This window comes from Fusarium falciforme, chromosome 6, assembly GCF_026873545.1.
Source record: "Fusarium falciforme chromosome 6, complete sequence".
Lineage (NCBI taxonomy): Eukaryota > Fungi > Ascomycota > Sordariomycetes > Hypocreales > Nectriaceae > Fusarium > Fusarium falciforme.
This window is the reverse complement of record NC_070549.1, coordinates 1,545,438-1,559,428: the sequence shown is the minus strand read 5'-3', so window position 1 is coordinate 1,559,428 and position 13,991 is coordinate 1,545,438. Positions and strand designations below refer to the sequence as shown.

The 13,991-nt window shown below is 53.2% G+C and overlaps 7 protein-coding genes across 7 annotated transcripts; 5 read left to right on the top strand and 2 right to left on the bottom strand.

The window, feature by feature from the left end:
- Positions 1–1,144: 1,144 nt before the first annotated feature.
- NCS54_00803700 (MFS domain-containing protein) lies at positions 1,145–2,902 on the top strand (the record flags this gene model as incomplete). The annotated part of the gene is made up of 4 exons (XM_053153438.1): positions 1,145–1,324; positions 1,381–1,593; positions 1,711–1,866; positions 1,919–2,902. The coding sequence occupies 4 exons, from the start codon at positions 1,145–1,147 to the stop codon at positions 2,900–2,902; spliced, it is 1,533 nt and encodes a 510-aa protein (XP_053009413.1).
- A 920-nt stretch (positions 2,903–3,822) lies between these two features.
- Positions 3,823–4,387, top strand: NCS54_00803600 (CENP-V/GFA domain-containing protein; the record flags this gene model as incomplete). The annotated part of the gene is made up of 4 exons (XM_053153437.1): positions 3,823–3,874; positions 3,922–3,968; positions 4,021–4,084; positions 4,137–4,387. 4 exons carry the CDS (start codon positions 3,823–3,825, stop codon positions 4,385–4,387), a joined length of 414 nt encoding a protein of 137 aa, XP_053009412.1.
- A 607-nt stretch (positions 4,388–4,994) lies between these two features.
- Positions 4,995–6,692, top strand: NCS54_00803500 (Hypothetical protein; the record flags this gene model as incomplete). The annotated part of the gene is made up of 1 exon (XM_053153436.1): positions 4,995–6,692. One exon carries the CDS (start codon positions 4,995–4,997, stop codon positions 6,690–6,692), a length of 1,698 nt encoding a protein of 565 aa, XP_053009411.1.
- Positions 6,693–7,112: 420 nt separating this feature from the next.
- NCS54_00803400 (Zn(2)-C6 fungal-type domain-containing protein) lies at positions 7,113–8,784 on the top strand (the record flags this gene model as incomplete). Its single annotated transcript, XM_053153435.1, has 6 exons — positions 7,113–7,237; positions 7,308–7,336; positions 7,395–7,475; positions 7,531–8,322; positions 8,375–8,590; positions 8,645–8,784. 6 exons carry the CDS (start codon positions 7,113–7,115, stop codon positions 8,782–8,784), a joined length of 1,383 nt encoding a protein of 460 aa, XP_053009410.1.
- Positions 8,785–8,998: 214 nt separating this feature from the next.
- On the top strand, positions 8,999–10,048 carry NCS54_00803300 (Hypothetical protein; the record flags this gene model as incomplete). The annotated part of the gene is made up of 2 exons (XM_053153434.1): positions 8,999–9,353; positions 9,411–10,048. The coding sequence occupies 2 exons, from the start codon at positions 8,999–9,001 to the stop codon at positions 10,046–10,048; spliced, it is 993 nt and encodes a 330-aa protein (XP_053009409.1).
- A 224-nt stretch (positions 10,049–10,272) lies between these two features.
- NCS54_00803200 (uncharacterized protein) lies at positions 10,273–11,057 on the bottom strand (the record flags this gene model as incomplete). The annotated part of the gene is made up of 3 exons (XM_053153433.1): positions 10,273–10,357; positions 10,414–10,841; positions 10,893–11,057. The coding sequence occupies 3 exons, from the start codon at positions 11,055–11,057 to the stop codon at positions 10,273–10,275; spliced, it is 678 nt and encodes a 225-aa protein (XP_053009408.1).
- Positions 11,058–11,735: 678 nt separating this feature from the next.
- Positions 11,736–13,205, bottom strand: NCS54_00803100 (Hypothetical protein; the record flags this gene model as incomplete). The annotated part of the gene is made up of 2 exons (XM_053153432.1): positions 11,736–13,123; positions 13,172–13,205. The coding sequence occupies 2 exons, from the start codon at positions 13,203–13,205 to the stop codon at positions 11,736–11,738; spliced, it is 1,422 nt and encodes a 473-aa protein (XP_053009407.1).
- Between the last annotated feature and the right edge of the window lie 786 nt (positions 13,206–13,991).

Sequence of the window (13,991 nt, the reverse complement as noted above, 5' to 3'; positions counted from 1 at the left end):
TATTGACTCGAACCAACAACTAAAGGGTTGCCTCCCCCAGTGATGTCAACTGGCAAGGGGAGCCACCGACGCAGAGGGGACCCACTGAGGATGCCGGATTGCCGAGCCTCGCTCGCCAAAACAGGGATGGGCCCGGCCGAGTCCCCACTCTTTTCGGCGGACCTGTGCCGGGAAGACGGCGTGTGATGGGACAGAACTGAGTCCTGGGGGAGATTTGGGTCGTGCGGAGTGGCTTCTCCAGGTTGTAGGGATTATGGAGAAGAAGGGATCCTTTGTCTGTGAGGGGAAGGAGGAGGGGGAAGGGTTGGGGTGTCGGCAAGTGTACTCCGTAGTCCAGAAGGGAGATTGTTGTGATGATGCAAACAGCAGAACTGTGACTGTCCATCTAGATCTTGACCTGTATCTCTGTGAAAATAACACATTCTATGTAATTCCCGTCTAGAAGCTGACAAAGCTGCGAAACTGGAACGAAGGAGAAAAGCTTTCTACCATGTGACGGGTACGACCGTGTGGAGCACCGGCAAGCCCGTGAGGGTAGCAAAGCATCTCTCTCTTGCTCAAGCAAGATACGGGGGGTCCTTGCGGCCCCTGTCCAACACTCAGAAAACCGAGATCTGCGAGGGTAGATACCGAAAGCAAATGGTCCAGGCCTCCGGAGCCGGCACGCCGCAAAGGTACCCACGAGACCTGTGAGAAAAATACACTGACGTCGAAAGAACAAGGGCCGTATCAAGGGCGCGTGATTGGACACACTAACTTTTGCTTATTGAGTTCGGCATGGGTTCGGGGGATCGTCGTGATGAGCGTTTGTGCCGTGTAAGTGGGGATCTTGGATGAGTGCAGCAGGAGTATATTAAGATGAGGGTGTTCCGCATCAAGGGAGGTTTTCTGTTTTGTTACTCAGACAAGTCTTGACCTGTGTGTCTTATCTTCTACACATTACTTCATATATACCTCGACATCTACTGTTGTGGTTTACACATTATCGACGGTTTACAAGCCTCAAAGGTTTACTACACACGCTACTTGACAGCCAAGACAGCCACATTCCCATTATTGGCTTCTCATAGACACATCGATTGGTCTACACACTACATCACATCCAACTACAAGCAAGAGGAATACCCTCTACAGAAGCCCCATCATGGGTGAACACGAGTACGACACGTCGGCGCCTCACGAAAACATGACGGCCGGCAAATACATCACCACGCGTCTCCCGACGCTCAAACCTCCCATGCACCAGTTGCAGAACCCGATCAAACTGCTACGCATGCTCAACGCGCAGCAGTGGGCATTCTTCTTTGTCGCCTTTGCGGCATGGGTACGTCCACCCACACATTGCACTCCTGATATAGCAGCTGACTTTTTTCACGATAGACGTGGGATTCGTTTGATTTCTTCACTGTCTCTTTGACGGTGACGAGTCTGGCCAAGACGTTTGACAAGACAAAGACGGATATTACATGGGGTATCACCCTGGTGCTCATGTTCCGATCTGTAGGATCCGTCCTCTTTGGTATTGCCAGCGATCGATACGGCCGAAAGTGGCCATTCGTCATCAACAACATTCTCTTTATCGTACTCGAGCTTGTGAGTCTTGTGCCCTTGTCCCTCCAAATCCCTGTTGTGGATCCCTCGGAGCGACCCGGCTTGGCAATCTTGGCCAAGCCTTTTTGTCATAAGAGCCTCTTGCTAACTTGATGGTAGGGAACTGGTTTCTGTAATACTTACTCTCAGTTCTTGGCTTGCCGAGCTCTCTTTGGTGTCGCCATGGGTGGTCTTTACGGTAACGCAGCCGCCACCGCCCTTGAGGATTGTCCCGAGGAGGCTCGAGGTATCATGAGTGGTATCCTTCAGCAAGGTGTAAGTACCATCACACTTCACTTGTAACCTTCCGTTGCTAACTGCCTTCTAGTACGCCTTTGGATATCTTCTCTGCGCCGCATTTGCCCGAGGCCTCGTCGACACCACACCCCATGCCTGGCGTCCCCTCTTCTGGTTCGGCGCCGGTCCCCCCGTCCTCTTCATAATCTTCCGACTCATGCTCCCCGAGACGCAAGCATACCAAGAACGTCAACGTCTCCGCCAAGAGGCTGGATCGTCCGACGGCAAGGGCAAGGTGTTTATCAAGGAAGGCAAGGTCGCGCTGAAGCACCACTGGATGCTTCTCGTGTACCTCGTCCTCCTCATGGCTGGCTTCAACTTTATGAGCCACGGTAGTCAGGATCTGTACCCCACCATGTTGCAGAACCAGCTTGGCTTCTCGAAAACAAAGGTCACTGTTACTCAGGTCGTTGCTAACCTGGGTGCCATGTCGGGAGGTACTGTTGTCGGTTTCCTCAGTCAGTCCATCGGTCGTCGACTGAGCATCATCATCTGCTGTATCGTCGGCGGCGCACTTCTGTACCCATACACATTCGTCCGTGACGAGTCCATCATCGCGGCTGCATTCTTTCAGCAATTCTGTGTCCAGGGTGCCTGGGGTGTCATCCCCATCCATCTGATGGAGCTGTCTCCTGGTGCTTTCCGTACCTTTGTCGTCGGCACATCCTACCAACTCGGTAACCTCGTCTCTTCAGCATCATCAACCATCGAAGCCCGCCTGGGAGAGAATTTCCCCCTCCCCGAGACAGAAAAGGGCGAGAGCCGATACGACTACGGTAAGGTCATCTGCATCTTCATGGGCTGTGTGTACGCATACGTCATCGTCCTGACATTCATCGGCCCCGAGAACCTACGCGGCAAGTTTGACGTCGCCCACGACTCGGACGCCCGCGAGGTTGTTGGCTCTCAAGCAATGGAGAACGCGGCCATGCACCACCGCAAGGCTAGAGATGAGGAGGAGAACGACCCCAGGATCAGTGGAGAGAAGGCCGAGGTTACACATGTTCGGGATTAAATTTAAGAAAGAAGAGGCCTGAGGCGATTTGGTGAAGAAGCAGCCTAGGCGATGGATAATTGTGGAGGATTTGTCGAGATGCCTTGTCTTTGACATGAGCGTCTAGGAATATATGTTAGTTTCTTATGAGTTATGAATTGAAAACATGACACAACCACAAGGATTCCAATGTTTGCGTCTCGAGGGTTATCACGCCCTTAAGTTGACAATCAGCCTCTTGTTGCTGATTCCACAACGTCTCACCATCATCTTGGTCTGACCCGCCCCCGCATGTCTCCTCTCGTGAATGCGGCGTCCCATTACATAACAGCCGCTCTCCAAAGGAAGATCCGTCTTGCGGATCCGCATGGGAAACGTCGTTTCGGGTGTGTTATCCAATTTCTCCGGCCAGAGGACGCTCCGCTTTTCCGGGCTGTTGATCATGCCAAGACTGACCGGCGCGGCGGGAGAGGCTTTCCCCGCATTCACGGATGTCGCATGGAGGAGGGGATTCCAAATGCTGTTGGAAATAATGAGCTGACTGCTGTGGTCAGAGAAGAGTGAGGATGTTGCTTTATGGGCAGAGATTTGGCGTGTAGATGTGTTGTCACTTACAAATTCGAGCCATGTCGGGGTTTTGATGTAACAGGATTCATCGTCAAGTTAGGAATCTGAGGCAGTCGGTCCGGGGCCCGTCGGTGTGGCATCCCGCACTTGATCATCTCTAGTTTGCATTGACGTAAAGGAGCGGGCGACCGGCCGAGCTAGGTTGTCGGTTCCTATCCACAGGATCAAGGTCCAGGCATATATATATATATTCGCTGCCCGAGAACCTTGAGAGCACAATTCACTCTGCAGATCATCGCAAGCATCCTCTTGAGACACCTTGACGGCCTGAACACCTTTCCAAAGATACCCTAGCCTTGTTCACTTTATTCACAATGCCTCTTTCTGGAAGCTGCATGTGCGGAGCCATCGCATACAAGAGCACAAGTGAGTGGTCTCTACTACTAGACTTATGCATATCTAATTGTTTATAGGTGACCCTGCTGTTACTGCTCTTTGCCATTGCGTCGATTGCCAAAAGGCGAGTGGTGGTTGTTGTTGCTATTAAATATGCTCTCGCTAACACATCCAAGTGGACCGGTGGCCCCTACACCACCAACGCTGTCGTCCCCGAAGACTCATTCAGCGTCACCAAGGGTAAATACCTCCAAACCTTGAACAAGTAATTACATAAATTGACTTTTCTCAGGAACCCCCAAGCACTGTGACATAACTGGCGCTTCTGGAAAGAACAACCGCCACTTCTTCTGCCCCGACTGCGGCTCCAGCCTGTACACGCGCCTCGACGTCATGCCTGGCAACATCGTCATCAAGGCCGGCGGTCTCGACGAGGGCAAGACGAATCTCAACAACAAGATCGACGTCGAGTTTTACTGCCGCGACCGGGTTGATTTTGTGAAGCCTATCGAGGGCGCCAAGCAGGAGCATCTGTTTGGTTAACCTCATGATACCTAAAGTGCTCGGATGTCGGTGTATAGATGTGCGAGATGGGTCGGGTGACTAGACTACGATTGGCACGATGGTTCTAGCTGCATCTATAAATATCAACTTTGCTTTTTGCTTGGCTTGGCAGTTTGTGCCGTGTTTCACAGCAATTGTCTTTGGCTACTCGCGGGTGCTGATTTCGCCTCCTGTCCATCACATGAGCTTCCCCAACGGAGTGAGCCAGTCATTCATTCAGTGGTTGTTTCTACGGAGACTGATGAGTGTGTGAGTGACGCCTCAACATTCCTTCTTGTAAGCTTTCTCTTGCCTCTCAACTTGAACAACTTCTTTCCTTGTAAACATCTCATATTCATCTTACCCTCAAAACTTTGCAATTCTCTCCGTCTTCGGTCTCTGTCGCGCACGTCAGCTGCCGCTGATTTGACGTCTCACAACGCCAGAGTGGGTCACCCAGCTTCTCCGCAAGTTAGGGGTGATTGCTCCCCGACAACCCAACCCCTTCATCCTTGTATACCAAGATAAGAAACAGTTTCACCCTTCACCGAGCGAGCTTCCTCTATTTCATCAATAAGGCATTTATAATCCAGGTTTCTTACAAGTCATGGGATCTGCGCAATCTACGACACGGGCCGAAGGCGCCGAGTTTGTCCTCCCACCCTTCAGCCGCGAGATCACGACAAGCTCTCCGGAGGCCAAGAAGTGGGTTGAAGATGGCATAGTTTGGTGCTACGCCTTTAATCACGCCGAAGGGGCGCGGTGTTTTGAAAAGGCCATCGCTGCTGACCCAGCCTGTCCCCTTGCCTACTGGGGTCTCGCCTTTGCCCTAGGTCCCAACTACAACAAGCCGTGGAAGCACTTTAACGGAGACGACCTCAAGCAAACGGTTGGCCAGGTGCTTGAAGCGCTGAAAAAGGCTGAGGCACTGTCTTCAAAGGCCACTCCCGTTGAACGTGCCCTCACCAGCGCCCTGCGACATCGCTATCCTGATGACGCCGATGCTACCAACGACTACAAGGTCTGGAACCGCGCATATGCTGAGGCTATGAAGCCAGTGTATCAAGAGTTCAAGGATGATCTTGATGTCGCGACACTATACGCGGACTCTCTCATGAACCTCACACCTTGGGCCTTGTGGGATGTGCGGACAGGGAAGCCGGCGCCTGGGTCAGAGGTATTAGAGACACAAGAGGTGATTGAGAGAGGACTGGCTCAGGATGGTGGATACGAGCATATAGGCCTTTTGCATGCCTACATTCACGTCACCGAGATGTCAGCCGAGCCTGAGAAGGGTCTTCTCGCGGCTGAGCATCTCCGTAGATTGGCAGAAGAAGCAGCCCATCTCGCACACATGCCATCGCACCTCGATATCCTCATCGGCGACTACCGACGAGCCATTTCTGCAAACACCAAGGCTGTCCTGGCTGATGAGAAGTATGCGGCTCTCCGTGGAACCGGAGACTTTTACACTGTCTACCGCATGCACGACTACCACTCCCTGATTTACGCCGCCATGTTTGCGGGTCAGTACGGGGTTTGCATCAAAGCCGTAGATCGGATGGAGGCGGCGCTTCCAGATGATGACCTGCGGCCCATGGCTGACTGGTTGGAGACATTCCGGTCCGTCCGTCCGCATATTTTGATCCGGTTTGGCAAGTGGCAGGAACTCATCGATCTCCCGCTTCCTAAGGACCAGGAGCTTCTATGTGTGACGACGGCGACGATACACTATGCCAAGGGAGTGGCCTGGGCGGCGACGGGCAATGTTGAGGAGGCCGTCAAAGAGCGGGAGCTGTTTCTCGCAGCCAAGGCGAGAGTGCCTGCTAATCGGATAGCGTATCCCAACAAGTGCTCTGACGTTCTGGACGTAGCCGAGGCTATGCTTGACGGCGAGCTCGAGTATCGCCGGGGCAACATTGAGCTGGCATTCACGCACCTCCGCAAGTCGATTGAACGAGACGACGGCCTGCGTTACGCCGAGCCATGGGCGTGGATGCAGCCCGCGAGACACGCATATGCTGCCTTGCTGATGGAGCAAGGCCGTATCGAGGAGGCGGCCGAGATATACCGGACTGACCTTGGACTGAACAACAAGCTATTCCGAGCAAGACATCATCCTAACAACGTGTGGGCATTGCATGGATATCACGAGTGCGCGGTGAAGCTGGGCCTAAAGGGCGAGGCCAGCATCATCAAGCAGCAGCTCAAGACGGCCATGGCGTTTGTGGACGTACCCATCGAGTCGTCGTGCTATTGCAGACGGGATGTGGTGAATGAGTGCTGCGGAAAGACCAAGATCTAAGCTATGTACAAGGACTCAGGCAGGGGTGTCATATATAGTAGAATCTAGATGGTGCCACAATGGAGTTTGAATCTTCTCAAATTGGCTCATGATGATCCACAAACTTTCTCAGCAACAGGCGTCAAGCTGATCACTTATGCTATGTCCGGCTTAATTGCCATGTTTCTCTTCTAGAGAATTGCTTGAGTCGGGTGGAACTGAGTTGTATGGATCGGATGTTGATTCTGTGCGTAGACTCACTGTTTCTCACCATATCTTGACTCTGAAGGAGGTGACAGCCATCCCGAGTTTGCAAGCGACTGTGAACTCTGGGATGGAGAGAAGTGATACTCTGCATTCTTATAGTGTCATATTCATTTATTTACTCTAAAAATGGTTGCTTTCATACCCAAAGCTCGACGTGCTTCCCAAGCCCGCAACATGGACGACACAAAACTTGGCCCGCCAGACCCCGCGTCTGTTCAATTCTCCGCCGACACCATCATCACCCTCGGCGTCATTCCTGCTCCCCTGTACATCTACCAACTTTCCACATGCCCCGTCCTGTAAAGAAAGGCGCCTGGTAAGTTTCATGATCTTTCTCGCACTGGGTGTAGAGCTGACTTGAGAGGACAGCCACACCTGCAGGCGGCGCAAGCTCAAGTGTACCTTCAGACGTCGTCCATTCATTCTACAACTGAACTTGCTAATGCTTCATTTTAGGTGGTCAGGAACTCCCTTCCTGCCGGCAATGCTCCAAGTCAGGCCGCTATTGCGACCGATCGGAAAAGCCGACTCAGTTTGGTGCGTCGCCATTCACTTCTGACCACCATCGTGTGAAAGCTGACGTCCACTTCAGTTCAACATCAGGAACTACCGGATCCCGATAGCCCACGGCGTGCCCTCATAGACCAAAGAATAGCCCGGTTATTCCACTCGTACACCGCTGAAGTATCGCAATGGTACGACTTGAGCGACTCGTCGGGTGCCTTTGGCATACTTGTCCCCAGCATCGCTCTAGATGAGCCACTGCTCTTTTGCGCCATCATCGCCCTCTCTGCTATGCATGTCTGCAAGACCTCGGCAAACGGTTTCCGAAAATTGGCCGAATTTTATCACCACCGCTGTGTCCAGAGGCTCATCGAGCTGGACCAAGGAGACGAGCTCATCACCCGTGGAGTTGCCCTTGCAGCGACATGTCTGCTACGGTCCTACGAAATCCTCGACAGCGACATTGACCCAAACATGCATCTTCGGGGCGCTTATTCCATGACCCCCCTCCATGATGTACTGTCCGGTAATCTCCAGCCGGGACTGCCTGGTGCAGGCTTCTGGAACTACCTGAGGGAAGACATCACCTTCAGCCTGTTTGAGAAATGTCCACTCAAGATGGACTTGACTACTACTCCGCTTCTGGTCAACCACCATTCGGCCCAAGATTATCTCAACTCCATCACTCTGATACTAGGGAAGCTCATCAACACCACATTCGGGAGTGACTTGACGGGTTCAGAATGGGTTTCTGCTATGGAAATGCTAAGTCAATGGCGAGCAGCCTGTCCAAAACGGATACAACACTTTTCTCGAGAAAAGGCGCAGCCAGGGACGATTAATCTGTTCCCGGCAGTGTGGTTTCTACAGCCCTGTCATGGTGAGTCCTTACTTCCTCTTCTTTCTCAGGAGCGAGCCCTGACGATGCATAGCGGCAACCATGCACTATTACCTTGTCGCCCTGACTATTCTAGGTGTCTATGCTAGCCCGCAGAACCTTGAAGACTTGGGGAAACTGGACCTTGTAGGCATCGAAGTTGAGTCCAAGGACCAAATTCTGGAAGCCTTTGCAGTCGAAATCTGTGGTATCGCCTTCACCACGAAGATACCCTGCGTTCTTGTCAATGCCTTTGGCCCAATTGCATACTGTGCGTCATCTGCTCCTCCATCACTCAACTCCGAAGTTTGCTAACCAGCGGTAGGTGCAAGATTCATCAGCACCGAGCCCGCCCGCCAAGAGCTCGCCCGACAGCTCCTCGCCTGCAAATCGAGCATCGGGTGGCCAGTAGAGAGGCTCATCAATGACCTCAAGTCTTTCTGGGGCGCCGAAAAGACAAACTGAAATGCAATTGTTGGTCAGATGCCACTCAAGCGACCCCAGACGAAGCTCTATAGGGCAGGGTTTTCCGAGCTCGGGAAACCCGCATGGTCTTGGCTAACAACTGGAACTATAAATCATGATCCCCTTCTTGCTCTAGAAGAAAGCCCAACTCATTCTTCGGACTTTCTTTCATCTTTTACAATATTTATCATCGTTGCCTAGAGAAAAGACTGCCATGTTGCGGACTCGAACGATCCTACCAGTCCTCATCAAGGGGACCCGATCCTTTGCGACAATGTCCTCCACCTCTCAGCTCGGGGTTGTTCAACCTTCGGTCAAGGAGATAAACAATTTGTCCCTCGACTCTAGGAACCTTGAAAAGGCCGTGCGACACATGCACAGAGATGGCTTGGTTGTCGTCGAAGACGTCGTTCCCCCTGAGCACCTCGACCTCTTGAACAAGAAGATGGTTGAAGACGCCAACACTCTTCTGGCTCGAGGTGACAAGGGCCCTTATAACTATAACAAGGGAAACATTCAGCAGGATGCTCCTCCTGTGGCTGAGTACTTCTTTCCGACCATCTTCACAAGTATAGGTCCTTGTCTCCAACACGTAACGACTAGTTAACTTATATGTCTGCTACTAGACCCCATTGCTACACAAATCACCACAGCCATGATGGGCCCTCGGCCAAAGTGGGCGTTTTGTTCTGCAAACTCGGCAATGGCAACCCTGCCAGGAAGTGATCCCCAGCGTCAGCCGGTGCATTCAGACGCCGACTTTGCCCACCCTGACCACCCATTTGCCCTTGTCGTCAACGTGCCCCTTGTCACAGCCACTCCAGAGAATGGGTCGACCGAAATCTGGCTCGGAACCCACAACAACTTTGGGCTTGATGCGCAGGAAGGCGCCCACGGTGACAGGGCCAGTGGTCGCATCAGGGAGGATCTCTTACGCCAGCGCGAGAAGGTCTCGCCTCCACTGCAGCCCGTCATCAAAAAAGGCAGCATCATCATCCGCGACCTGAGACTCTGGCACGCGGGGATGCCAAACACGACGCAGGAGACCAGAGTCATGCTGGCCATGATCCATTTCGCGCCGTGGTTCAGGAACAGGATGAGGCTCGAGTTTGGGCAAGACATCAAGCCTATCCTTGAGAAGTTGGAGGGTGAGGGAAAGTTAGGGTTGGATGTGCCTGTAGACTGGGTCAGCAGGGAGGCTGTGCTCGAGGGGTATTTGAACAGAGGATTTGGGAATAGCTATGACTTTGACCAGGAACCTTGAGTGAGCATTTCATGCTACCTGAAGGTATACTGGATGCTCGAGGTAACCGTCGAAGATGTTGAGTTCGTCACCTATCAGCACAACATGTGCACTGTTACATCGCAAGCAAATGAACCGTTAAGTATGGACCGGTATTCAGTTGAAAGGATACTCAAATCAATAACCAAAGCTAGCTATCTACGATTCCAACGCCAAACTCCATTCATAATCCGTCATGGGTCACATTAGTCAGAGTCGCTGCTGCTGCTGCTCGAGTTTCCATCGACGCCGCGAGTTCGGTGCTTCTTGTTCTTCTTGTTCTTCTTGTGCCTGTTACATGTTTAGCATCTTCTATTTGGACTGACAGAATCTATTAGGAGACATACTTCTTCAACTTGTTCTCTAGCACGTTGGCGCCAATGGCACCTGCAGCGGCAGCACCCAGGCTACCGAGGAATCCGCCGCCGGCGCTGTGAGCAGCCCAAGCTGCAGCTCCTCCACCGACAAGAGTAGCGCCGAAACCACGGTCGCCGTCAGGGCCGGGTTGGCCGGGAGGATATTGGCCTGGAGCACCGCCGCCAGGATAGGCAGGAGCGCCGTACTGGGAGCCGGGTTGGCCATGCTGTTGAGGGTATGGGGAAGTGCCTCGCTGGTCATGGTTGGGTTGCTGGCCATAGCCCTGCTGGCCGGGAGGAGGATGGGGAGAGCCGTAGCCGGGCTGAGGAGAGTGCGAGGCGTACTGAGGCTGCTGCTGATAACCTCCGGGAGCGGGAGAAGGGGCACCGTAGCCCTGCTGAGGCTGGGAATATTGTTGCTAATGTCTTGTTAGAGGGTGAGGATGTCACTCAGAGCTTTGGAGACAAACCTGCTGGGGATAACCACCCTGCTGACCATAGCCTTGCTGCTGCTGGGCATACTGAGGTTGGGCGTAGTTTTGCTGTTGGGGATAGCCGCCCTGCTGGCCGTAACCCTGCTGCTGCTGGCCGTAGCCAGAGTTGCCGCCACCGCCGTAGTAATCTTGAGCTGACATTCTTTATGTGTTTGTGTTGATAGGCAAGGTACTCGGAAGAGTCGGATCTAGATGATAGGTATCACGTGGAGTTGAGAGGTGTTGATGATGGATGAAGGAAGTGAGCCCAACATTCCCCTCCCCCGCCTTTTAATACCACCGACGGTCTACATGGAAACGCTCAGAGCTCTAGCTTGGTGGCCAGAGTGTGCCTTAGCTGACCAAGGCGCTCACGTCATGACCATACAGACTGCCCCGGGCGCAGTCACTGCGCGAGTCCTCGCAAGCCACACGAACGCCCCCGACGCCGATCTAACTGGTCACGGGCCCCAGCAGAGCCAGCCAATAATGCCTCGCACGTGACATTGCCGCGTGCAGAGTGCACGTTTGCGGGTGTGGCTGAGGCGGAGCACAGCGCCGCTTCGGGTTTAGCTCCAGGGCGGTCTTCAGCGGTCCCAAGACCGGCCTTCTCCGGGTCAGACTCGGATGGCGAGTTCCCACTATCTCCGTGCCAAGTCCGGCCTACCTTGATCGTCAGGGTCCCCCAGGGCTGAAACGCTAGAACCCCAGTTGGGAGCGGCTGTTGCGAGAATGCCTTGGCGGACTCATCCGTAGGATGCAGCCATTATCGGTTGACGGAGCAAATCAGACTCCATTAAACATTAGACATTAAAACGTTTATGTGCTTACATGGCGTCTCTAGGCCAGATCCTTGAAGCCCTGATCCACAGACGCGCAGATCTCGTCCACCACCTTGTCCTCCTGCTCCTCACTCAGGCGAAGCCCCAGCGAGCCCGGCTGCCACGTAACCGTGTACACCAGATCGCCTCCCTTGACCGCGATCACGTTGAACGTTATCGGAGAGCTGGCGACGCTTCCAGGCTGAGCAAACACCATCTTGGTGATCTTGGCCGACTCCTTCTCGGCGACGCCGGCGTCAAAGGCGCCGACGTTGCTGATCCCGAAAGAAGAGTCTCGCGACTTTCCAACCTTGGACAAGGTCCACTTGCGGATGCTGGGCGCGTATCTCAGCAGCCCTACCGGCTGATCGTGCAGTCTGACGGCGGTTGCGGCAAGCTCGCGCGTAGAAGCGCTGGCTGATGCCCACTCCTTGTCGGTCAGAGGCCCGGTGGCATCGGAGCGAGGGAAAGGGATGTAGCCACCCGACACAAATTGCCCGTCAGCGTCGTTAGAGACACCGACGGACCGGCGCATGTTAGCAGCCGTCTCGGCGACGAGATTGGTGAACTTGGGATCCGGCACGATCCTGCTCATAGCTCGGGCGATGAGCGCCTGCATTGTGCCCGTTAACTTGGCGTCGTGTGCCCTCGCAGCCTGGATCGCGTTGTCAACTTGCGGTGCCTTGATCTCCCGAATCCTGAGCTTGGTGTAGTACTTTTCTGGGTTGTAGGTCATGATGCCACCGGTGAACGTGCCCTCGTTGACGGTGGATGCCCCGAGACGCATGCCAAGCAGCTTGACGAGGAAGTTTGGCATGAACAACGCGATAAGGGGCTCAAGGAGGAATTTCCACGAGATAGGAAGTCTCTCGGGTGTATCGAAGGGCTCTGCCAGTGGGGTTGCTGCAGGTGTGACAATGGCTGTAGGCTCGACAACAGGAGTCCCTTTGCACGCGGCCAGGAAAGTCTTGTGAAAGGCAATTCCTGTCGGGCCGTCGCCAATCATGTGGGAGAATGAGAACGCGATGAAGCATTCCGACGGCTTCAAAGGTAGCACGACGATCCTCCACGGTGGGTTGCCGGCGGTGAACGGGAGGTCCAGCTCAGGAACCAGCACCTTGCCAATCGCACCCAAAGGGTCAGCGGCGACATTCGGATCATCAACAATAGTGATGTGATCCTCGAGATTGATGCTGGGCACGCGCTGGTAGAACGCCTTCTCTGTGTGTCTGTCGCCAACAGTGACGCTGAAGAAGGGATGCTGGTCAATGCAGCTCTTCAGGGGCGCAAAGTAGGAGCGAGGCGACTTGACATCGAAGCCGTCCTCAAACTCATAGACGGCGCCGATTATGACTGCGTGATAGAAGCCGAGATCCTCTCGGACAATCGTTCGCATCTCATTTGGACCTGACGAGTGTTAATGCGGTTGTGGCTTAGGGTAGGGGGTTGACTCACTTGCGAACCGCAGAAACTCGGCCTTTTCCGACATGGTGAAGTGTTTATGCACAACAGGTATAATAAACTTGAAGATAGAGTTATACAAAGTGAGCCACAGTAGGTTCTCTTGCTAATTGATCTCGTTATCTATTCAGAGGTTATGTATGATGTCTGAAGCTGGCGGCCTCTTTTTGAGGCGTCACCAGTTAAATGAGATGTGGGCCTCGATGGTGCGACATAACCAAACGGGATCGATTTCGCATCCGAAGAAGCCGTACAAGATTCCTTGGTCCCTGCCGCGCGCCGTTTCAATTGCTCTAAGCGAGGAAGGATTCACGGCTGAAATCCATAGGGTTCAGAGTTGCAGGTTGCTGCCTTCGCTTCGGGTCAGAGTGAGTAATCGTCCTGCGTTACGTTACTTGGGAAATGAAGCTTTATAGTCGCACGGTTTGTTTGGCTGATAACCGTGCTTACGCAGTGTGTACATTACTTATCACTTTCTTGGCAATCTGATAACAACTTGGCAGGGTTGCAGGCATCTTTCGATGCAGGTAGTTACAGATCAAGCTCGCTTACAGGAACACCATATCATTGCGACAAATTGGAGTGTCCAAGAGTCTCTTTTGCTTTATTCGAACGGAGCATCATAGCTTATATGGAAACTTTCGCGAGAGAGTCATTTGTATCTCTATTCAAAGCCAATTCCATGTGCTGCTCTTAAGCACTGCCCAAATCACCGGCATGTTGTCTGGTTATCACCTCTTGTCCCCCAAAAAGGCTTTGCTTCTACTAGGCCACTCTCATCTTCTAATGGTAGACATCTGTTCAGACTCTTCTC